This window comes from Kuraishia capsulata, genomic scaffold, assembly GCF_000576695.1.
Source record: "Kuraishia capsulata CBS 1993 genomic scaffold, Kuraishia_capsulata_scaffold_4, whole genome shotgun sequence".
Taxonomy (NCBI): domain Eukaryota; kingdom Fungi; phylum Ascomycota; class Pichiomycetes; order Pichiales; family Pichiaceae; genus Kuraishia; species Kuraishia capsulata.
In genome coordinates this window covers 469,438-493,118 of record NW_019172953.1, presented here as the reverse complement: position 1 = coordinate 493,118, position 23,681 = coordinate 469,438, and the positions used below count along the sequence as shown (strand labels likewise).

Genomic DNA, 23,681 nt, shown 5'->3' with positions numbered 1-23,681 from the left:
ACAAACAAAGGAAAACGAACCAAAACAAAGCAGAAAAACAGGGGAAAAGGCTCCAAAGTCTTAGAAAATTGGCAAAAAAACAGCTAATTTTCACACTTGGTTAATAATATGTTCAAGCTATAGCTCAGAGAATAAACTCACTTCAACTGTCTGGCTCTGGCAAATTCTCGTCGGAGGGAGGGAGGAGGTGAACAATAGAAAAACGGTTACCCGGCTGTCTATCGGTGACTCCAAGGGGCGGTTTCAAGGAGATCTGTAGATATATCAAATAAATGACTTAATAATCATCGAACCAGTCGAAATGATTATATCTGGGATACTCCTGAAGATGTGTAGATTCAAACTACAGCAAATTTGAGCCAAATAAATGGTGTAGATGTGCTGAACTGATGATGTCTTGTAGTGGGTTTTGGTTGGTGGCGACTGACCGCCCCTGAAGGCTGATGGCCGACGACCACGGAACGTGAAAATTTGTTTCGGAATTGGAGGTGGTTATGTGGCACTGGGCCGAAGCTTTGGCCATGACATTAACAATGTGGTGCCTTAAGGCTTCTATATATTTTTCTTATACGTTTGCTAGAGGATTACTATACATCAAAATTGGTTATATATATTGGAAATTATTCCCCCAGGGTGTTTTCTCAGGTGTGCATAATCTTGAGTGGTAATATTTGCATACCATTGCATATACACTGATATATCGTCTCCCTACTGGTATCCTCACTTGAGTTTATGCTGTATCTTTCTTGGCATCCATTCGTTATGTACAAGTGGTATTTTCTATTTATTTCGGTTTTCACTCACTCTTTAGCCACTTTGATGTGATAGTTGCCGAGTGCTTGCTGGGTTACCTTGCTGGGACTGTTTACGACAGCGTCAACGCCAGCCTGGTTCTTTGGAAATGCAATGACATCACGAATACTCGTGATTCCTAGAAGCATTGCACACATTCTATCGAATCCAATAGCCAATCCGGCATGGGGAGGGCAGCCTGTGGCAAATGCTTGAAGAAGATGCCCAAAGAGGATGTCTGGGTCTTCTATCCCGAGAATGGACTTGAAGATGTATCTCTGCAGCTCAGGATGGTGCACTCTTCGTGATCCACCTCCGACTTCAACGCCATTGATCACCAAATCATAGTGTTCCCCACGAACCTCTAGTGGGTTGGTGAAAAGCTGATCGAAGTCATCAAGATGAACCATGGTGAATGGATGATGTGTGGAGACGATCTTGGACTCGTCGTATGTAGGATACCCGCTCTTATCCGCGGATTCCTGCTCGGAAGGGCTGAACAGAGGAAAATCCACCACCCAGCTAGCAACAAACACATCCTCGAGGGGCTTCTCTATGAGCGTGCCATTTCCATCAACAAGAGCTCTTCTGTACTGTTCAGGCAGTTCCTTGATTGCGATCTGTCTGAATTTCCCGAGAGGGGTTGGGTTTTCGTAGGGGAACTCCGCTCTGGTAGAGCCTGCAATGACATCACCCTCTTGAAGGTGCAACTTCAGTTTCAGCTCTTCCAATCGGGTAGGATCGAACCTGACTAGTGGCGCAAACGCATCCGTCCAGTCCTCCGTTGAACGAATCTCAACAACCACAGGTTTTCTATCCCTGTACTCCAAATCGCTGAAAATCTCACTTGGAATCTTCCCGGAACACTTATTTTTCAGATCGCGCAAAATACAAACCTCGAAAATCGGAAATTTCGAATTTCCTTTCACCTCGCTGGTGAACTCGGTCAAATCGATAAACGTGTGGGTGTACCTCAAGTCAGGCTTATCAATTCCGTACTTAAAAAGAGCCTCTTTGTACGTCAATCTTGGAAATGATTCTGTTGCCTTCAGTTCTGTCAGCTGAGTATCGTCGACAGCTTTGTATAGAGGTAATTCCCTTGTATCCCTCCATATGTTGATTACAACCTTCTCGACTACCTCGCGAACGTCTCCGGCATCAGCAAAAGCCATTTCCATATCGATCTGGGTAAACTCTGGCTGTCTATCCGCCCGGAGGTCCTCATCCCTGAAACATTTCGCTATCTGGTAGTAGTTCTTGACACCACTTGCCATGAGCAACTGTTTGTACTGCTGGGGCGATTGAGGAAGAGCATAGAAAAACGATTTTCTTCTGGTCGGAACAAGAAATTCTCTGGCACCTTCGGGTGTGGATTTGAACAGCAGAGGTGTCTCTATTTCTGTGAAATTCAGGTCGTTTAGCGTATTTCTCGCAACTTTTGAAACTTGGGCTCGAAATTTCAGGTTCTTCTGGAAGCTTTCTTGACGCAGCTCAAGATACCTATACTCTTGTGGGTATGAGGAGCCAGTTTCTCTAAGTTTCAGCAGCTCGGTAGGTTTCGTATTTGACTTGTTAAGAATGTTGAGTGATTCGACTTCCAAATCCCATAATTCTCTAGTTTTGCCCGAGGTATCTGACTTCTTAGCAAACCTGGGGACAATTATGCCCTGAATGCTAATTGCGTCTTCCGGTTGAAGAGACCTCAATTTCGAGGCGTTTTCGTCCCTGGCCAAAACCTGAGTCGGCTGACCGTTGAAATCACGAAATTCGCAAAACGTCAGGTTTTTCGAAATCTTCCTGGGTTTGGCGTTCACCCATCCTTGGAGGGTGACCTGTGATTTGGATGAGATGAGATCCTGTACGGCCTCATTGACTTGGTTCACAGTGTGTGATGCTTTGGGCAATATGACTAGGTATTTCAAATTAGTTACCAAGCAAATATCGCACTGCTCATCATTCTCTCATACTCACAATTCTTCAGTACGCTCTCTTTGTCTATCACTGGCGCAGCTGAGCTTGACAATCTCGATTGGCCAAATCTCGCCGAGTACCTCAATCCTTGAGACAAGATCCAAATCCCCTTCATGAGCCAAATAAACCTCAAGGCAACCAATTACCTTGTTGCTTGCACAATTTCAACGGACCACCCGCATAATTCGACACCATCAAACGATTTGGCCAGGTGAAAAGTTACGTGTGCCCACCACTGCCATGATCCATGTGCCACTAAAATCAGAGCATATTACCCGGAGATCACACAATGTTGGACGAAATTTTCGAAGAGCTCTCTCAGAAAAATCCCTTCCTGACTCATTCTTGCTTTTTTTCCTTTTCCCAGCTTTCATATATCATCCTCAAAATGTCTTTAGGAACGCTTTACGGTAAGCCGGCCACCCGTACCATTGCCCCAGTTGGTTTGGTCAAGGCTCTGGGTCTTGATGTCAAGATCATTGACACTCCATATGAAAACGACGTTGACTTCCCATTGAAGAAGTACCCAGGTTTCATCACTTCCAAGAACGTGAAACTTTTCGAGGTTACCGCGATTGTCTACTACTGTAAGTATTTGGCTTATTTTCCAGTTTTTTGAACCCCACTGAATTGACTCTTGTTGGTCCCTTTTGAAATGATGAGAAACCTTTTTTTTAAACAGTTATCCCTGTCTTAATAAATCATGTCGAGGTAATATTCAACGCTGAAACACAAAGAAGGGATCAAGGAGAATAATCAATTCATCTCAATGAAAAACAAGCAACCTATTTGTGTCCAGTTCTAACACCCTTTCAGTGATCAAGTCTCACGATGTCAACTCCCCATTGCTCGGCAAGACCGACCTTGAGTTGGCTGAGATCCTCAAGTGGATCTCTTTGGCTAACACCGAGTTCATGACCGCCTCCTGTGCCTCGTTCTTCCCAAGTGCCGGAAGAGCCCCATACAACAAGAAGGTCGTGGATGAAGGTAACGCTACATTGGCTCTCATTCTCTCCGTTCTAGAGACCAGACTTTCCGAGTTCACCTACTTGGTCGGCGAGAGATTGACTATTGCTGATATCATCTTTGCCAGTTACTTCCTCAGACCATTGGAGTACATCTGGGACAAGGCTTTCATTGCCAAGCACCCAGTCGTCTTCAGATGGTGGAAGACCGTTGTGGCAACTCCATTCTTGAACTGGAAGTTTGCCGACATCAAGTTCCTTGATGCTCCTGTCGAGCCACCAAAGGCCTCCAAGAAGGCTCCTAAGGCTGACAAGGCATCTGCTCCTAAGGCTGCCAAGCCTGCTGCTGCTGCTGCTGCTGCCCCAGCTGCTGAGGCTCCAACCGAGCAGAAGAAGGCTCCACACCCATTGGCCGCTTTGGGTAAGCCAACCATTGAGCTTGACGAATGGAAGAGACATTACTCTAACGACGACACTAGACCTGTTGCTTTGCCATACTTCTGGAATGAATTCTACAACCCAGCTGAGTGGTCTTTGTGGAAGGTTGGTTACAAGTACAACGATGAGTTGACCTTGACCTTCATGTCCAACAACCTGGTTGGTGGTTTCTTCGCCAGATTGTCTGCTTCCACCAAGTTCCTGTTTGGTTGCATGGTTGTCTACGGTGAGAACAACGCCAACGGAATTGTCGGTGCTTTCTTGGTCAGAGGTCAAGAGTTTGCTCCAGCCTTTGACGTTGCCCCAGACTGGGAGTCTTACTCCTTCGAGAAGCTCGATGGCTCCAAGGAGGAAGACAAGGCTTTCATCAACAACATGTGGGCCTGGGACGAGCCTGTTGTGGTTGATGGTGTGAAGAAGGAGATTGCCGACGGTAAGGTTTTCAAATAAGCGTATATTTTATTTGGTAATGTAATGGTCAGCCTTTAACGAACAAACGAAAAAGAAAAAAGTAGGCTCTGAATGCTTCACAAAATAAATAGTAACTCTCATATTTTTCAACCTCAATATCGATCTTTTGTTGAAGATCATTTTTGTGGTTACGCAGCACGGGTGTCCACAGTTTTTGTGTGGATTCAGAAACGGACAATTTCTAACACGTTAACCTTCCAAGTTGTATTCTGATTCCCTTCGATTCAGAGGTTTTTTCTGAGTTGCTTAACTGTTTGTGTTGGATTAATCGGGTGCTCACTTACACCAAGCATTAGCCAATAAATCGAGTTTCTCAACACTCCTGATCAGCGTGTTGAATTAAACGTTATCCTCATTTACACATTTGGCGAACTCCGTGATTTCAACCTTTGTCGGCTCCATTTTTTCATTGAATTCCTCTTTTCCTCATGGTTGTCGTCAAGAGTCCTATCCTCCGTCACATACGAAGGAAACCACTCCAATTTGTAGCACCAGTGGTGACTCTCATACTGGTGTTGTACCTGATCGTGGGCAGGTCCTCAGGGAAGACCAAGGGCAAATACAGCTACAAGTCCAGGAGCAAGGGTTTGTTTTCGAGACCTAGAGATGTGATCCCCAGAAACTTGCCTAATGACCACATATCGCATTACGATTTGAACAAACTTGCGTCGACGCCTATGGCTGCTTACAACCAGGAACGTGTGCTGATCTTGTCGCCAATGTCCAGATTCTATGATGAATACTGGGCCAATTTGTTAAAATTGACATATCCCAGAGAGTTGATCGAGTTAGGATTCATTGTCCCAAGGACCGCAGACGGTGATGTGGCTTTGAAGAAACTGGAGAAGGCCGTCAAGCTGGTCCAGAGCCCCAGGAACAGTAAAGAAGCCAAATTTGCCAAGATCACCATTCTGAGACAGGACAATGAGTCGTTGCAATCGCAGAAAGAGAAGGATAGACATGCCTTGTCTGTGCAAAAGGAGAGAAGAGCGAACATGGCGCTGGCGAGGAACTCGCTTTTGTTCACCACCATTGGACCTTACACTTCATGGGTGCTTTGGTTAGATGCTGATATAGTAGAGACGCCAAACACGTTGATCCAGGACCTGGCTGGTCACGACAAACCAGTCATTTCTGCCAACTGTTACCAGAGGTACTTCGACGACGAGAAAAAAGAAGACTCCATACGGCCATACGACTTCAACAATTGGGTTGAGAGCGATGAGGGCTTGAGAATCGCAAGTACGATGTCAGACGACGATATCATCGTGGAGGGTTACCACGATATCGCCACATACAGACCCTTGATGGCTCATTTTTACGATCCCAACGGAGACGTGAACACTGAGATGCAATTGGACGGTGTTGGAGGAGCTGCCGTAATGGTGAAAGCTGATGTTCACAGAGACGGTGCCATGTTCCCCAGTTTCCCATTCTATCACTTGATCGAAACCGAAGGATTTGCCAAGATGGCGAAGAGGCTGGGTTACGAGGTATTCGGGTTGCCAAACTATCTCGTGTTTCACTTCAACGAATAGAAAATGTGAAGAGGCGTAATACTAAAAATCACTAAAAAAATCCAATATAAGATGGTTGTGCAGTATCCAAAAGTGTGTATGTCTGAGCCATGCCATGTAGCCTTTGCGAGACACAAGCACAGAGCTTCTGGGAAGGTTTAACCGATCTTGACAAGTTCAGTTACCAAAAATCAATATTGATACCTGGTCCAAAGTTTAATCGGACCAATACTCGTACCAATCAAGCCTGTTCTCGGGCCTCTTGAACCGACTTAAGCAATCGCACATAGTTTGGCCCAAGCAGGATTTCCGGGTAACCGTCAAAATCACGTCAATCATAGATAAAGAATGGCGTTCCATGTCACGATCAGCAGGAGCAGGGCAACTGAGCAAGTGAAAAAGAGTGTTTTTAGCCCTAGAGTTTGAGCATGTTTGGTAGATTTAAATGTCACATTGTAGCGATTGTTCTTGATTTTCAAACGATAAAAATTCCTCCAAAGTCGGTAATCTGCACACTTTTAACGTCTCACCCGAGTCTACTGATAAGAGCGCACTATTAAGCAACACACTTACATCCTATCCTAGTTTGGCGTCAGTTTTAATCCGGGTAGTTTTCATCCCTCTTTCGATATATTTTCTCTTTTTCTTCGGGACTCACATTATAATCACCTGAACCGTCTATAGAAGCCGGTTTTATCTCAAACTACAACTCCTTGCGTTTCCATTCCATTCCCCCGGAAACCCTGACAAATCTGATAGGAAGCATCCCTGAATCGCCCCGTCTTTTGCTTATCAGTGGACTCTGAAATAACTATTTTTTTCTCCACAAGTTCCACTGTTTTCTGCAGCCTCAATGCAATCGAACTTGATGGAAAAAATCCCAGACACAGGTCCCAGTCATCGTCAACACCAGAAACGCGAAGCCTTCGAGCCCCGTACCATGCCTCAGTTCTCCAAGAACAACCGGTCTTTTCCTGAGGTTGGCAACCCATTGGGCAGACATGCGAATGGATCGCAGAAAAATGCAGCTCAGGATTCGAAAAGTTCATCTAGAAGTGAGTTGAATTAAAAAAAATTGCTTTGCCCCCTTAAAAAAGCAGTTCATGATACTAACTCTTACAGACCTTTCACACGTCCCTTGCAAGTTCTTCAGACAAGGAGCCTGTCAAGCAGGCTCTTCGTGTCCTTTCTCGCATGCGACAGATGTCGCCACAGATACAGCTCCTTGCAAGTATTTCCAGAAGGGAAACTGCAAATTTGGCGTGAAATGCGCCCTCGCGCATGTTCTTCCGGACGGACGCAGAATTAATCCGAAGTCCCTGGCACAGGCATACCAACAGCAGCACCAACCATCTTCTGGGTCCAATTCCAACGGATTATATCAGCTGCATCAACAGCAGAATCGAGTGGGTTCATATGTTTCCAACTCGTCAAGATCGCCTTCTAGCACAATTTCGCGTTCGATTGGAAGCACTAGCAACTCCAACCCTACAAGTACCTCCAACTTCTCCCTGCAGCAGATCAACACGAACGGACTTTCGCAACCGATCAATATTTCTGAGAACCCAGACGGTTCTCAGGTTTCACAATCGCCTCATCGGACATTCATTGGCTCAAACAACTCCCCTATCGCAACCTCTCCGTTTGCCAATTCCATATGGAGTAACCCCCAGAGTGCAGGCACTTCGGTAACTGCTATCAACTCAAACCTTCATAGTACCAGTGTTGGTAGCCACGAGAATTTTGGAAATACAAACCCCACAACACCTACCAACTCGAATGGAAACTCGGTCAACAGATCGAGCTACTACAGGACCCTATCGCACAACGCAATTTTGCGTCCGTCGTTCCTCTCATCTTTGGCTAAGAAGCAAGAGCTCATGGAAACTCCCATGTTTTTGCCCAACCAGCATCAACCAATTCTTGATGGGAGTGCAATTGCAGACGACGATGACGATGATCAGGGGCAGCTAGATTTCGTGCCTTCGAGTCTTTCCGATTTGCTCACCCCACAGGAGCTCAAGAGACGAAACTCAAGACCTCCGTCCACTGCTCCTACCCCAAATTTTGGGCAAAGGACAGGAAGTGGAAGCGCAGCTCCTTCATTTTCGAGCTTCTCGGAGACAACTGGTACTAACGTAATTTCTCCAAAGAATTCGTTCAACGTTTCGTCAATCGGCTCGTCACAGAATTTCTCCTTTCAACAGCCCAGTCAACAGATCTTCCACACCCCAATGGGCTTGTCTTTAAGTCAAGGGTATACGCATACCGAGGATGATGGAACACAATTTCTGATGGACGATGATATGCAGTAATGACGCAATTGATTTCATGTTAAATTACAAGAAACTAGTATGGTGATGGTTTTTGTTTTAAAAGGATTTGGGATTGTACAAACGCAAGTATACAAAAAGGTCGGTTTTACTCAAAATTTCAAGAAATCGGGCAAGTTCAAAAGAATAGAATAGTTTATGATTGGTCCAAAAAATACTCATGGTGTCTCTACTGCTTGTTTTCAACTTAGCTTCCTATTTTTCTATCTTTATTCAGGTATTTTTTTTGATTTCTCCTGTTGTAAAGCAAAGTTCTGCACTGCAGAATGTGCATGCAGCACGCTGCATGATGCCAAACCTGGATAAACTGCTACTACTCATTACTACTCCTTCGCCAAATGATAATGATTAAAGAAATGTTTTATACACATTGACACCCATGAATGCAAATACCAAAGATCGAAAAGCGCAAAACACGAATAAAAAACACAGGATTCTCCTTCTAACGACGGTCTGTTTTACCAATACCACGCTTACCAGCAAGCAAGTGCTTGGGCAGCGAAGCAGTGGAATGTCTATCAGCCTCACCAGCTCTTGCCTGTCTGTTTCTTTCACGTCTTTGCATTTTGGCCAAACGCTCCACTTTCGATCTGAGAGCTCCGTCGCTAACACCGTCGTTGAGACGATCGGCCTGGAATCTGCCTGGTCTACCGGTAGTGGAGGCAGTCTCCACGTCCATGTTCATCTCGTCCATAACGACGTCGGTTCCTGATCTCTCTCTCTTATTAGCCATGGCAGCAGTTCTCTTGGCAACAAGGGCCGAGGTATCGTGGCCCATCATGTACATGTCCTTCTCCAAGTCAACGAAGTTCTTGGTCAAAGACGATCTAGGCATGATTGCCTTGTTGTGCAGATGCTTCTTGTTACGGGCCTCGTTGATCATCTTCTTCTGCTTGTCTCTGATCCACCTGGCCTTCTCCTTGATGTCTTCCACCTCGTCGTCTTCGATCTCCGAATCCGAGTCGTAGAATCCTTCGCGTTCGAGCCTTTCTTCTTCGTCCTCCAAAGCCTGCAGCTTGGCAGCAATCTCAGGGTCTAGGAAATCGTACACGTTCTTACCGTCCATTATCTCGGGCATGACGTCGTTCTTCCACTCCTCATCGTCTAATAGGTATCTGTCCTTCAAGTTGATGTTGTAAACACCAGCACCACCGTTCTCGGCTTCAATATCTCTTGCAAGCTTGCGACGGTTTTCATCGTTTGCATCATACTTCTTCAAAGCCTTAACAGCATCTGGAATGTGCGCTTTACGTTCGATGTCGTCTCTGGCGGCTGGCTGGGCAACATGGATTTTGTTCAAAACATTGTTGACTCTGGTAGAGCCCTTGAGCTTAGTCTCCAATCTTGCAGTCAGCAGCTTCTCACAGGCTTTGTTTCTCACCTGCATCACGTTGTCCTCCTCGATACACGAGGTCTGCATTATCTCAACACCTGGCAACGCGGTGACAGTCTTGATCAACTCCTGTCTCTCCTCGTCCAAATGCTCGATCTTGATGATGTCGGTCTTGTTCACCACGACCAAAACCGACTTATTTGCGAAAAGAGGTTTTATCGAGTGAAAAAGCTTGACCTGGTCCTCGATGGAGAAACCACACTGCTCAGATAGATCCATGAAGTACAGCACACACGATCTCAAATGCGCAATTGCATAAATAGACTGCATCTCGATATTGTTCATCTCCTCAGTGGGTCTGTCCAAAATACCGGGCGTATCAATTGCCTGGAATCTGAGGTACTTGTAGTCGAAATGACCAACGTACAACGACTTGGTGGTGAACGCATATGGCTGCACTTCAACATCAGCCTTGGTTATGCAACGAAGGAAAGATGACTTACCAACATTGGGGTAACCACAGATCAGTAAAGTTCTGGTGTTAGGGTCAATGGAGGGCAAACGGCCCAAATGCTGACGGACTTGTTCCAGGTAGGTGAGCGAATCCTTCAACTTTTTGGCGATGGTAGCCATTCTACCCAAAGCAGCCCTTTTCAGCTGCTTACACTGAAACAGCGATTGGCCAAATTTGAGCAATCTCACGTAATCTCTGGAAACCTGCTCAATCAAGGTCTTAGCCCTAGAAATACTGGCAAGCGAGACTTTGTAGTGGTTCTTCTCGTACAAAGTGTCCATCAAATCTCTGTGGAAAGGATGAACATCGTTAATGTTGGGGAATCCACTTATGATGTCGTCCAATTTCTCACCAAAACCCTCAGCGGTGAACTTGACTTTTCTCATGTAGAAGGCCCTGATACGGGTGATCTTGAAGCCTGCCCTGATGACCGTTGGCGTCTTTCTCTGGGTTCTGTTAAGAACAATATCCAGCAGGTCATTAGACTCTGGAACTGTAGGTATATCCTTCCATGTGAGCTGCATTGTGAATACCGGTAACCAACAGGGTGATAGGGGGAGTGGTTCTGAAGGCAAGACAAATCAGCTACACTGAGGAAAATTTTACTAAAAAAATTTAATTTTTTTGTGATATTGTGTGGTACACGGGGCACACATATAAAGACAATTACGTGCAGACAACAAAACATGCGAGGTAGGGTAACTATTAACTAGATATGGAATATGGGTAGAACACGACTCACCTCATCTCTCGATTAGACCTTGGACTGTAGACCTCTTTTAGACCTCATTTCAGACATCATTTTAGACCTCAGTTTAGACCTCAGTTTAGACTGGTCTAGTCTGGTCTACAGGACTGCAGCACATGCAGACCCAGCCACCTCTTGACCATCGCCGGAAACAACGGGAAAGGGGTGTAGCTTAACGCTCGTGTGACCAGAATACAACAAAAATTGTAAATGCTCATCGCCATGGTTGTCAAGAAGGAATATGCATTGACGGTCGAGAAGTCGAGAACAAGCCGCCTTTTCCGAAGTTAAGTTATGGTTGACCTAAACGAACACCAATTGTTTATTTTCAAACATTATTGACAGGTATTATTGTGGTCCGGGATTCTCATGTGCAGGAATACTAACAAAGTCTGACCATAAACTTGCTTTTGAGCTGGCGATCTTGATATCTGAACGGCAGAAGAGATACGGAATGACTGGTAGAGTAGATTTCAACTCGAATCACGGGCTTTTGAGAGGTTACAGTTGTTTATGAGGTCCGGAGATTTTCCGCAATTCTCTCTTCAAATCACGAAGTCGAAACAGCTCAGTCCGAAAATAGCGACGGGTTTTTGCCATTGAGCACAGATATAACCCAAGATGCACAGTCGCGATATGTAGGTGCCTCGTGGTGAATATACACGGCAAAGCTGTCTTTGAGGAATGGCAGACTAAACGTTTTAACGGTGGACCCTATCGATGGGCCCTAACGATGGGAATTACCGCAGCAGCCGGACCCATATATGAACATGCTGTCTCTGGAAACTTAGACTACATCCCCCAAAGTGGAGTAGGCTACATGTAGAATTAGACTGGTTCAGATATATTTAATATACTTTGTCGATGTAACCAGGGAGATGACGCTGGTCATGTTCAGCTTGCTTCAGAGAAAAGAAGCAATCTCTCAATTATGCAATAAAATTTATGAAAGAGATGATCAACGATTGTAACTTGAAGAAATCATTTCAATTGAGTAGTTCACAACTTTGCTGGCAGTTCCTCCGAAAAAACTCGCCTCCGCTCATATGTGGCTGGAAATGACATTTTCGGATCGTCAGACCCGAGAGCACTTGGAGACCGAACTTTTGCTCGGGGCGGAATTATGGCAGTTAACAGGGGATGAGCTCACCTCCAATCAGAATCAGAACATTGACCTCGAGAACATGTAATTTTCATCGAGAATCAGGATGGTCGCACCACCTTGAAGATTTTCATGTTAGTATAGCAGCCGCATTGAAATACCCAACGATACCTCCTCAATGTCCCCCTCAGCAAATTTTAAGCAAGATTAGGTATTAACTCGGTCCAAGTCCGTGGCATCGGCATCGGTAATGGCCTTGAGACATCCAATATCACACTGATGTAAGGAAAGCCTTAAGCAGGCAAACCCGGGACAAGTCCGGTGACGTGCACCGTCGGATCTAAAAAATAAAGTGAGACAAAGCGTCCGGTTTGATTTTGTAGATTAACAAAATATCATCAAAAGCATGCTGTCAGAGGCTGAGTCGGTATCATGCCATTTTCTAGGTCAAAATATGCGTATAGCTAGTGGGCAAGTAAGCGTACAGTTCTATGCCAAGGTCCGAGCGAAGGGCATCATAGCAGGGAGACCTTTTGGAGGAATAATCGTGATTGATGTACGCTGAGTCTGAGAATGAAGCCGAATAAAGGGAGAGTAGTCAGCTGGCTCAATCACCTGAACAACACTGACACATCTTGAAAACTCTCCTGAAATTATCACTCTCATGAAATTTCTACGAACAGAGCTCTCGAAACACATGCACTGATAGAGGTCCGCCGCATTACAGATCGTTGGGTCAAATTGCTAAATCCGAATTTGTCCATTCCCGAGTCCCCTACCTACTGACCAAAACGAATCTTACATAAATCCACGGCATTGCTTTCGCGAGGTGCAAATTGTTTGTATGGTTAGCTTGTCTCACAAAGAGCTATACTGCGTGTTTTTCGATTGTCTTTATGATTGTTTGGCCCCAACAATCGGACTTAGGTCTGGATGACCAGTTTTGGAGCAGGCAGGCCGTATCGAGACCGAGGAGGCAGGACCAAGCAATTCAATAAGACGAAGATTCGGAAAGACAAGGTTGTCTCGTATAACGAATTCAGGCGGGAGTGTGTGAACTTGTATATACCCTTTGAGCCAGAGTGTAATTCAGTTGCATTACTGGTTGTGAAATGAGAATCTAGTTGTGTGCATTTGAATGTAGGATGTAGTTCCTAATCATATCTAAATACACAGTGTCACATATATTCGTTGAAGAACAACCCGCTAACATTGCAATATCCAAACCTTTTTTTGCAGTCGACCCCTGGCATTTCTATGAATCACAAAAATTACCAAACCAGGTATACTGGTTGAAGGGTATGTTGGATTACCGATACGGACGCAAAGCGTCCTGCTGCAAGTCAGGCATGTACAAGAAGGGGACAAGCATCCAGAGCCAGCATGAAAGAAGTCCCCGATTGTTTTTTGATAATCAATAATGCAATCAGGGCTTCCTTACTTGATGGTGTTGAAAGTTCATGAACATTTACTAATAAAGTATCAGATCATTTGCTGACTGGTTCTGCTTTCGTTTTAGAATTCTTATCACTTCTCTCATCTCGTTTGTGGACCTGCGGCTTCGCTGTAGCTACATGAACCGGATACCAGTTTCCGGAGTACCTGCTGCTGAAGCGTGGGAGGATCAATTGAAGCGCAGACGGCTTTGGTATGAGTTCCTACCACACTCCTGAGCGGCCCAAGATGAAAAGAAGGGTCGCATAGGCATATCAGGTAAGAAGAGCTTAGCAGAATTTAGAGCATCAACAGTTTTCAGGGGGGACAGTAACATAGCGCCTACCTATTCTGCCCTCTCTTGGTGGTGGCACATGAACTGTTCATCTTAGGAAGGAGTCCATTTTCTCGCAGCATGAAGCAAAACTGATATACTCGTCAATAGTCACTATCACTCAACTAGTTCAGTAACTTCTGAACATTTGGACTTCGGGACTTCGACTTGTCTCCAATTGCGGTCGTATAAGCCATGAGTAAGACAAACAAATAGAAATCACCAAAATGATGCAATCCAGGGACAATTCTCTTTTTGCACGGCTAAGGAACCAAACATGACTTCGGTAACCGCCGATTACTGTATCGGGATTAACGGCAGTGCTTTGTCCAGATCGGTAACATTTGAGTATAACGGCCCTTGTAGACCATATGAGGTCTATTCCACGTGGTCGAGATGTATTGAAGAAGTTTGAGATATGACGGAAGCTTTTGTATCACTAGCATCAGCATAATGACTCAGTGCCTCAATTTTATGTCGGGCACGTGTGGCTTTTTTCGTGAGTCCATAAACGTGGGCTTATACAATGAACTCAAGCCAATACGGTATCCATATGGTATCCACACTGATATCACGTTCAGTCGTGTCTGACAGAACTTATTTTGTTTTATGCACTACCCAGATAAAGTTTTTATGAAAGTCTAAGGCGCGTCTAAGTTTGAAGTCGGTTTTTAGCGACCATCTGCAGCTGGGAAGGTGGAACTCAAAGCGATATTTGGAAAAGCAAAAGGACTATTAGTCTTCCATTTGAAAATTTGGTGTAGTTCGATCATAAAAAGTTTTCTGGTAAAATACTCCGGAAAATTCGCATGTACCAGGGCTTAAATGCACGGTGCGAGAAATCTGAAAATAGGTGAAAAGACGCTGTGGGTGTGAAGAAAAACGGTCGTTATACATTGAGGGGGACTAACTCAGGTCGTTCCAAAAAAAAGATCGATCTCAAGACGATGTATTTGTGACAAACTATCCAAATAATTATTCAACATGTTCGCTATATTTGTGGCACCAAATATGTCTTAGCGATTTCACGAGAAAGACAGAGTTAAAAAAAGCATTGTGTTTAGCGTGAATATGAACAAAGAGGGCAGTTGAGGTCTTGTTTCACTTGGACTAATCCTGCTATTATTACATGTAAAAAGCAACATTAATCGGCATTTAAAATTCCCTAAATCTATTCAGCACCATTTTCACTCCGAAAATATACTTCCTAAGAGAATAGACCCCGAGAGTGCTTTTTTTTTAGGACCCCTCCCAGCTTCTCATTAAGGTCTAATAAGATCGAAAATTTCATCTTGGCCTGTTTTTGAGGTCGCCTATGTAAGTAATTAGACTCAATTTGGGTCTAACGGGTAATTTAGTAAGCGCACGTTTAAAACGGTTTGAACCACTCTGCACACACATTTTATGGTATTCTACTTCGATGTCGGTTTGCTTTTAGCATAGTGTGCAAAAAAAAAATTCGTGTTCGCTGGGCACATAGCCGACTCGCTCACTGCAACGAGGGCAATATTTTTTTTGCTCCAAGCCTGATTGAGGACTGATTTGGCTTAGATCGAAACAGCAAGACTAAAAAGACCTCTAGCGGGCTTTCTTCTCAAACCAGACCGGTCTAAAATTGCTGGCTTTGGCCACGCCCTTTTTGTGCTTGGTACAAGCTTCTCTTTTGGGTCGTCTCGGGCCTTTTTAGTTTGACATATGAAAAGTAGCAAGGAAACGTACGATATATCTAACAATCAAAATATTTATCAAAACCATCTTAGCGAACGTGACTGCCAAAACTTCAAATAACTTGCTAAAAGAAAAGTATCCATAATTGACACCTGATCCAGCTTGCATAAGCAACGCCATGTCACATATCGAGCAAGACTATCTTCTTGATCCCAAACAACTACTGAAGCCTACTAAAACAATTTTTGGAGACCTGCGCGAGCATTTTCAGTAATCTCGAGAAAGCCTATCCTCCTCCTGAGGTGGTGTGAGCATTTTGACTTTAGCGAAGACCCTTGTTCTTGCTGAAGCTATGGTGTTTTCTTAGGCTTGCAGGTTATCGAATTATTTAGCAACATACAAATGCAGCCAAATATTTCGGCTTAATTCAACAGCTGATCATATTAATAATTTTCATCGTAAAGCATATTAACATGCATTGTGGATTGCTTTACAACCAGTAGCGAATTTACATCCCTAAGAATGATCTTGTCGGTTGGTTAAGATCGTCTAGATCGAGATCCATACTCAATTCAGACTCACAGGTTCGGCTTTGTCACAAACGGATAAACATGTAGGCAGTATTGGGTCAGACGACTAAATACTTTAAGGGGCTAAGTCACCGGCCCGACTGGCATCTCCACCAAAGATACATCCATCATGCCTCCATACATACGGAGACCTTTATGTAGCCCAGCTCAACATGTTAAGGTTGGGCTAGTGCATTGCGTCAATCTACGGTACTACCGGTTTTTGATGATGAAAAGGTAATCAGTCTTACGTTTAAAGATGTACAGGATTAAATGTGAATTTTTCCGACTTCAGAGTTTTTCTTAAAAATTGCAAATTCCTATAATTTGCCAAATTATGACGGTGCAAGATATATCCTTAATGTTCATCATAACCAACAATTCTGGATGCTGGAACTTCCATAAAGACCCTGTAGAATACATAGCTTGACCGAATTGTGGAATACTATTGCTGCTGTGCATCGAGAATGGATACGACAGTCTGCACTGATAAGACGTCAGTACTGGGTGAAGATTCGGCCTGTAGTCCTTTCTTGAGAGACCTTTTGGGGCCTAAAATCGGCGGGGGTTTGGTGCCGTACATGGTCTAAGTGGTCAAGTCCGAATCCATCTTGCACTTCAGGAAGAAGACCGATGAAATTGTATAGTACGAGGAGAATGCTCTCCTGATAGCTAAGGTGGGCCTAGGCTACTAGCATTCAGCTTTCTTGCATTTGAATACCCTGTTGCCCCGTGTACAATGGACTATGAACTATCTAAAAGCCTACCCTACAAAAGCCGCGCGTCACTAGAGTAACATGAATTGCACTTTCGATCCGTTAAACTGCAAGCCGGTCAAATTAGGGGGGGAGGGGGTCTGCAACGTCACCATGGAGAGAAATAGGTATCTGAAGTAAGGGGTGAGTGTTAAGGATTGGAATGGATAACGGACGGATTGTAGCGGATACCCAGATTTAGCTAATTCATACCTCCTGCATAATGCATCTTGCTCAAAAAGCATCTTTAAACTGTGAACTCCAAGGATACGATGCACGATGTGAGATTTGATATGCAGCATGCACAGCGGCTGCACAGAGGTCGAATCGCACTTCCCTGAAGTATGCTTTCTTTTTTCTTTCTTTTTTTCCCTCCAAGGGATAAAACTCCTGCGCATATCAACCCTCTGGTGCATATCCATTTCTGTCAATCTGGGTTATCTAAGTTAGAAGCCATATATTTATATAACCAATGTATATCCCATTCTTGTGCTAAGCTCAACGCTCCTTTCTAGACCATAGGAACCTATTCTTTGTTTCTGTAAACAGCGAACCTTTGATACATTGATTCACTCTTCCTGAAGAGTTACCTGGCTTTTTGAACCACAGCTACAAACTCGCCTCTTCAGCTACCAGCCTTATCGACAATTTTTTCAATTTTTCACACTCAACTCGAATTGGAAATTCCTGTATCATACACGTTTCCTCGATACGCGAAAAACACCACACCTTTTTAAATTGCTGGAAATATTTCGAGGACCTAGAAGGTGTGAAATATCTGCTGGCATATTTATTGTGAAACATATCCGGGATATTGGATATACGGACTTTTGGCTTGATAACTCAAAATTTCAGCTTGACAACTTTCAACAATTCCATAACAGCAACCATGACTGATTTCTTAGGTTTCGACGACCTAACCACCAGCATGTTCAAGCCAGACTCGCAAATAGGCGACATCACCCTGGTCAAATCCAAACCCGAGGACGAGTTTCTTGACTCCCACCTGCGTTTCCACCAGGGCCTTCAGCTGTACACTCCAATCAGTCCGGTTTCGTGCTGGGAATCTGAAGTTCATGAACAGTCGGAATTTCCGTACTCTGAAGATAGCGAAACCCTTCTGAGCGGCCAGCTTTTCACGGAGATGGCGCTTCCCTCGCTTATATTGGAACCTTCCTCGGGCTCGATAAGTCCCGATTTGATCTCCAATCCGACGACACCTGATTCGTCGAGTTTCGACAACAATTTCCAGGTAACTTCGGGTAATCTGGACTACTCGCAATCCTTTCACCACCACAGCCATGACCATGAAAATTATGACCACCACGCCAACAGCGATATCGTTCAGGACAAGCAGACACAGGAGTTGGAACACCACAATCACATGAATGGGAGTGATCTACTGGAAGGATCCGAATTGAAGACTGAAATGGTGTTGGAGTTGGGGATAAGTTCAGAGCCCGAAGTCAACAGTCTAAAACGCAGGGCTGCTAGCGAGGGTCTTTTTGACGAGGAGGAACTAAAAATGAAGTTCAGTCGGAGACACACCACAGACGCAATCAGACAGCACGATGTGCCCAATGCTCTGATCAGAAACCGATGCGCGATATGCAACAAACAGTTCAAGAGGCCGTCGTCTCTGCAGACTCACATGTATTCGCATACCGGCGAGAAGCCGTTCAAGTGCGACTGGAATATGTGCGGTAAGGTTTTCTCAGTGAGAAGCAACATGGTAAGACATTACAGATTACACGAGAAGGACGAGAGAAAATTGTTTAAGTTGCAGGACAGCGTGAAAAGAAAGTGAAGAGTGATAGAACAGTATTGAGCTACAGAGGCTGGAAACTTTGAGCTCGATTGTGTTACACACGTCTAGTTGGGACCGGAAAAGTCGCCCTTTTTCGTGTTGTATAGTTTTTATATATTGAGGCAAGGCTAGAGTTTTCCTATCTGGACTCCAAGTCTTCGCCAGGTTTTTTCTGGGTTTTATTAATATTACAGTTCTGTTTTCAGCAGTTGAATTTTTCAATAACAGCAATTTGGGGCTGAACGTAAATTTTTCATGTGCCCTCACTCAATATCGCGCGTTATACGGAAAGCACCTGCCAAACCGTTAATGCGTTACGCGGAAGAATGCAGCATCTACAACGATAGTTGAGATAGCCCGATATAAACCGCGAGAAATTTTTTTTTGCAAACTCAATTGGTTGCTTTGGAATTACGTTTCACTGCAACTTGAGAGCTCATTATGGAAACGAAAGCCACTGCCGTAAAGTCTTGTCTAGAACTTCTGAACAGAGATTGCATCGCCACACTAACATGAATTAACATAACTTGCATTGAAGCGTATCAGCAGGAAGATACGATTAAAAATCTCAAAGCCCGAGCGATGGCTTTCAATTGATTAGGTTAAGAATCCACGCAGAAGGAATGCACAATGGTCCCATTATTGCCTCAAGTATGTGCGCTTTTCCGTCGTATCCACAACTCAGAGGCATACAGACGGCTAAATGATACAAAATGAGGCACCCCATGAGCACTGCCATATTTAACACGAAAATTTGCCTTATGATTTAGAAAAGGAACAGGAAGTACCGTTGACGCGCGCTGAGTTGAGTCCACTCGGGGTCATTGACAGAACCACAACCGAGAAAGGGAATGCCTGCGACCTCTGTGGTGACGGCAACAACACAATAAAGGAACTTAAAGTGCGTTATAAATTTGGTTGTTAAATGATTCAATTTCACTGAGCGAATTGCTGTATTAACATATACCAAACAAGGCTGGTTCTACTTAGTGTATCGAGAAAATGTACGTGGGTACCCGTTGGAATATTGACAGATGGATGATCTCGCGCGGCTCAAGTTGCAGGTTACACGACCAAAGTGGCGGCCTTGAAGCCTTCTGCTTTGGGGTGAATCGCATTCACCATCAACTAGCTCATCTGGTCCGTAGTTTGAGTCCCATGAACTAACTTGTAGATCAATTGGGTCAATTGACGTTGGTTTGGCAGTCCATCAATTACGATTCCCTTTATATCACCCAGCATACGACGGTGAAGAGTTGTATACACTCTCAAAGTTATGGATAACAGATAAACCTTGGAGGAAATGCAGGAAAGCCTGAATTAGGAAGTAGAGCTTGGGTAATTTAGCGTAAAGCTGAGGCTTGGATGCGATATCCCCAACGTCTGGTGGAGGCAGCACGGCAATAATATTTACTTCCAAATCACACCACTTCTCGGGTTTAGTTGCATCCTTTTCAAAGGGTAAAAATCCGGTTCAAGCGGAAGCTGAGACGGACCAAAATCAGTTTTCCCAACAAAATCTGACAGCATTCTGTCCCGACTTTAGAGATTATTGTGTACGAGGCTGCAAAAAAGCTGCGGCTTCGCGAGTCTCGTATAAAAACACTCTATCAAAGCACGACCAGACTGTGCTGCACAATTGAGCCTCGGTGATATCTACGATTTCCAGAACATTAAGTGATACTCCGAATTGGGCAGTCAAGATTGTAATAATAGTAACTGTCGGTAAGAGGGTCGGAATTGAGAAGCCGCTGCGAGATCTTGACTTAACTTTGGGTAAAATCCCGAGGCAAGTAACTCTTTCAGCGATTTTCCGATAGAGCCTTCTGTTTCATCTGTGTCTTACTGCGATAGACGACTACCATACATATCGTGAAATAATATAATAGCACAATGACGGTAATTGATCTGTTCATAATATTTCATCAAAACAGAGGAAGTGGTTGTGCAAGCCGAATCAGTTGGTGCGGGTCGGATCCACTTCCTGCACATCACCGGGGGCGGCGATATCATGATCAAAAGCTAATCCTGTTTTATGATTGCGTAGACTAATACCGTCAGATGCTCTAATTTTCCCATGTTATCATGAAAGAAAACTGCCGCTGCCTACTTGCTCCGTTATTTGTCCCGGATGCCTTTCCGACAGATCCTCGCCATCTCGCCCCATAAAGCATGTTGATGCAAGCAGCGCTCGGCTTAAACTTTGGTAAAACCTTAATTGCTCGTCATTGCATTGAACCAAGAGTTTAACATAATTGAAAAACCTCCATATTGGCGATCTTCGAGCTGTGACTATTTACACCAAATTCCTTGATCCAGTTGATGCCGGATAGCAAACGGAGTTTCCCGATTCCTTCGAATTAATCTTCTTGTGCAAAGTCACTCATGTGTTAAACTTCATCTCAACTAATCCGATCTGATTAGCCGCTGTTTGGATACACTTTTTCAACAAGCTTTTTTGAGATTTAAAATACAATATATTTTTGAGCGGTTGTGTCAATTACGCACCGTTTTCGGTATCGAGAGTATGCATAGGATTTGGCTGGCAATTCAAATCATATAATTTTATTTTGTAAGTGTTATCTTGGTGGGCCATATGATGTCTCAGACAGTCTGTGGCGCTTGGCCGTGGATCAAACAGTATCGCCGCTATCTGCTATCTATATACCTTGATTCTTCCTAATCTTCCCAGATTCCGTACTTTCTACTTTGGCAATCAATGAATCCAAAAGAAATACTGGGATAATCACCAAATCGCACGGTAAATTTTACAATTCCTGATAGTAATTTTGAAACATTTTGGTAAGTTCATGGCTACTCGAATAGAATCTCAAAATCGCCCTGGTAGCTTTTCCATGAACGCTCTCAGTGTGTTCTTTGGACTTCAGAATAAATATCAAGTCATAAAGAATCTGCCCGGCCTCCAATCCAAATTATTTTCGGGTAAAGATGGCTTAAATGAAGCAGCTTTTGTTACAGTTCCTCTGATGTTTATTTCACGAAGACATGCTGTATTCACAATGTCTTAGTCAGCCACGTTTACTTGGAACCACGATTGCTACAATCGTCATCTTGAACAAGTTAAGGTTATCTGGTAAATTGCCACCCTTTATTTTTGTTTGTTTTGTTCTACAATAAACATCCCGTATTCCGCTTATTCTCTTCAAATCCATATATGACTTTTGACCGAAGCAGCAGTTTCCAATACATGCGTTCTCGTATCACCGCGGTAAGCATGCGCTTACTTCGTTTCTCAAACATTCAGTACTTCCGCGCTGCTTAACGCATAGCTCTGCGTAACCATAATGGAATCTGTGAGCAACAAATTCCCAATTAGGGAGATTTTGGAAGCATCAGAGTTATGCCGACTGTCTGGAAACTCATGTGGAAGGCTTTCTGTGTATTTTTATTCTTTCTGCAGCGGCCAAAACTTGGGAAAAGTCATGAGTTCATCATGTTTGTTGCTCGGTCAACTGCATTGTCCTGGAAGACCTAAAAGTACGTTGTCATTCTCCAAGTGTACAACAATCAAGCAAAGAAACCGAAGGCTGACTAGAAGAGGTTTGGAATCCAATAGAAATTCCAAAAAATAACGATAATAAAAGCTTGAATTTCTGAGCCTGCTGCCTTAATAAGGAATGCGGTTTCGGCAATTCGGGCAAGTCATGTTGCTTTTTCATAACGTGGTTCAACAATAGGGGAGTCGTTCAATTTTGAAACGATGATTTGGTAATAACTTCAAGCAGAAGAAAATCTACTCTACAAATCCTACAACTTTTACGGAGAATCTCCAAAGAGCATTTTGTAATTGCCTCAAGAAATTGTGCTGAGTGCTTCTTCGAGAGCTTCAATTGAGTTCCACAAGGCTGCCTAAACAAAAATAATTTACAAATCATAATTTTCTGCCCATTCAGCCTTTAGGGCTCTACGGGAATTGATACAGTTTAGTGATGCAAAATGATTTTTTATGTTCTTTAAATTTTTTGAGGTCACCTTCTGCCCAGTTTATGCAATCATCATCACGGAAAATGCAAGAGAAATTTGGAACAAAGGCTTAAGCATCTTCATTAGTTTCTAAAGCATCTTGCCATGACCACCAATTAAGCCTTCTTGCAGATCAATGGGATCTGCTCATCGTTGACTCCCCTTTGGGTAACCCTGGTGTAATGCATTAGGGGTTGTAACCGACATGCTTTGGTTTCCACTAATGACAAAAATTGCCAATAGCTAAAAAGTATAAATATAACACTGTGTTTGAAATAGCGGTGGCGTGACCTTTCACCATATAGAGGGAACTATTCGGTGTACAATTAGTTATACAAGAATTGGGATTCGTACGTGTGACTTGTCAGCCTCGATAGTTCTTTAGAAGTACCAGAGCAGTGCCATGAGGGAACTATCCGATGATGTTCCGAGGAATAGATGAATGCACAACCCTTATTGCCATGGAAAACCCTAGAGCGTTTCCGTTATTCTGTATTCGTAGTTTAAAGTAACTGGTTGCGGCTACATCAAACTCTACCAAACTGGAAACTCCGATTAGGGAACAGGTATTACTTCAATGGAGAACAACAAAATTCTGCTGGGTTCAATCAAAATTTTGCCGTCCAACTCCACATTGTGGATTATCTCTGCGGAGGTCTGAACAATTGATCATCGAGCATCTCATCATTTCATCATCTCAAGTACACCCAATTGGGGTGTATGCGGCTGGGCATCAAAGCGAAGACCTAAGACCCCTATGCATATCCCCATAGTTGTGGGACATCCGTTTCCACTCTCCTTGTTTTGAAGGGCCCCATCGCGTCCACGACTTTATTTATCGTCTCGGGTCTTCGATTTCGTCTGATAGCAAAATAGACGGGACTTTAAAAAAGACTCTGGAATTACTTCCTTTTCCGGGGGCCTTGCAACAAGCCATATAAACAAC

General features: G+C 43.9%; 7 protein-coding genes across 7 annotated transcripts; 4 read left to right on the top strand and 3 right to left on the bottom strand.

Annotated features, from left to right (window-relative positions):
• Positions 1-800: 800 nt before the first annotated feature.
• KUCA_T00003376001 (uncharacterized protein) lies at positions 801-2,066 on the bottom strand (the record flags this gene model as incomplete). Its single annotated transcript, XM_022601784.1, has 1 exon — positions 801-2,066. One exon carries the CDS (start codon positions 2,064-2,066, stop codon positions 801-803), a length of 1,266 nt encoding a protein of 421 aa, XP_022459393.1.
• Positions 2,067-2,550: 484 nt separating this feature from the next.
• KUCA_T00003375001 (uncharacterized protein) lies at positions 2,551-2,878 on the bottom strand (the record flags this gene model as incomplete). The annotated part of the gene is made up of 2 exons (XM_022601783.1): positions 2,551-2,657; positions 2,740-2,878. The coding sequence occupies 2 exons, from the start codon at positions 2,876-2,878 to the stop codon at positions 2,551-2,553; spliced, it is 246 nt and encodes an 81-aa protein (XP_022459392.1).
• Positions 2,879-3,151: 273 nt separating this feature from the next.
• On the top strand, positions 3,152-4,616 carry KUCA_T00003374001 (uncharacterized protein; the record flags this gene model as incomplete). Its single annotated transcript, XM_022601782.1, has 2 exons — positions 3,152-3,350; positions 3,580-4,616. 2 exons carry the CDS (start codon positions 3,152-3,154, stop codon positions 4,614-4,616), a joined length of 1,236 nt encoding a protein of 411 aa, XP_022459391.1.
• Positions 4,617-5,065: 449 nt separating this feature from the next.
• KUCA_T00003373001 (uncharacterized protein) lies at positions 5,066-6,175 on the top strand (the record flags this gene model as incomplete). Its single annotated transcript, XM_022601781.1, has 1 exon — positions 5,066-6,175. One exon carries the CDS (start codon positions 5,066-5,068, stop codon positions 6,173-6,175), a length of 1,110 nt encoding a protein of 369 aa, XP_022459390.1.
• Positions 6,176-7,007: 832 nt separating this feature from the next.
• KUCA_T00003372001 (uncharacterized protein) lies at positions 7,008-8,469 on the top strand (the record flags this gene model as incomplete). Its single annotated transcript, XM_022601780.1, has 2 exons — positions 7,008-7,209; positions 7,277-8,469. The coding sequence occupies 2 exons, from the start codon at positions 7,008-7,010 to the stop codon at positions 8,467-8,469; spliced, it is 1,395 nt and encodes a 464-aa protein (XP_022459389.1).
• Positions 8,470-8,929: 460 nt separating this feature from the next.
• On the bottom strand, positions 8,930-10,858 carry KUCA_T00003371001 (uncharacterized protein; the record flags this gene model as incomplete). The annotated part of the gene is made up of 1 exon (XM_022601779.1): positions 8,930-10,858. One exon carries the CDS (start codon positions 10,856-10,858, stop codon positions 8,930-8,932), a length of 1,929 nt encoding a protein of 642 aa, XP_022459388.1.
• Positions 10,859-17,833: 6,975 nt separating this feature from the next.
• KUCA_T00003370001 (uncharacterized protein) lies at positions 17,834-18,751 on the top strand (the record flags this gene model as incomplete). Its single annotated transcript, XM_022601778.1, has 1 exon — positions 17,834-18,751. The coding sequence occupies one exon, from the start codon at positions 17,834-17,836 to the stop codon at positions 18,749-18,751; it is 918 nt and encodes a 305-aa protein (XP_022459387.1).
• Between the last annotated feature and the right edge of the window lie 4,930 nt (positions 18,752-23,681).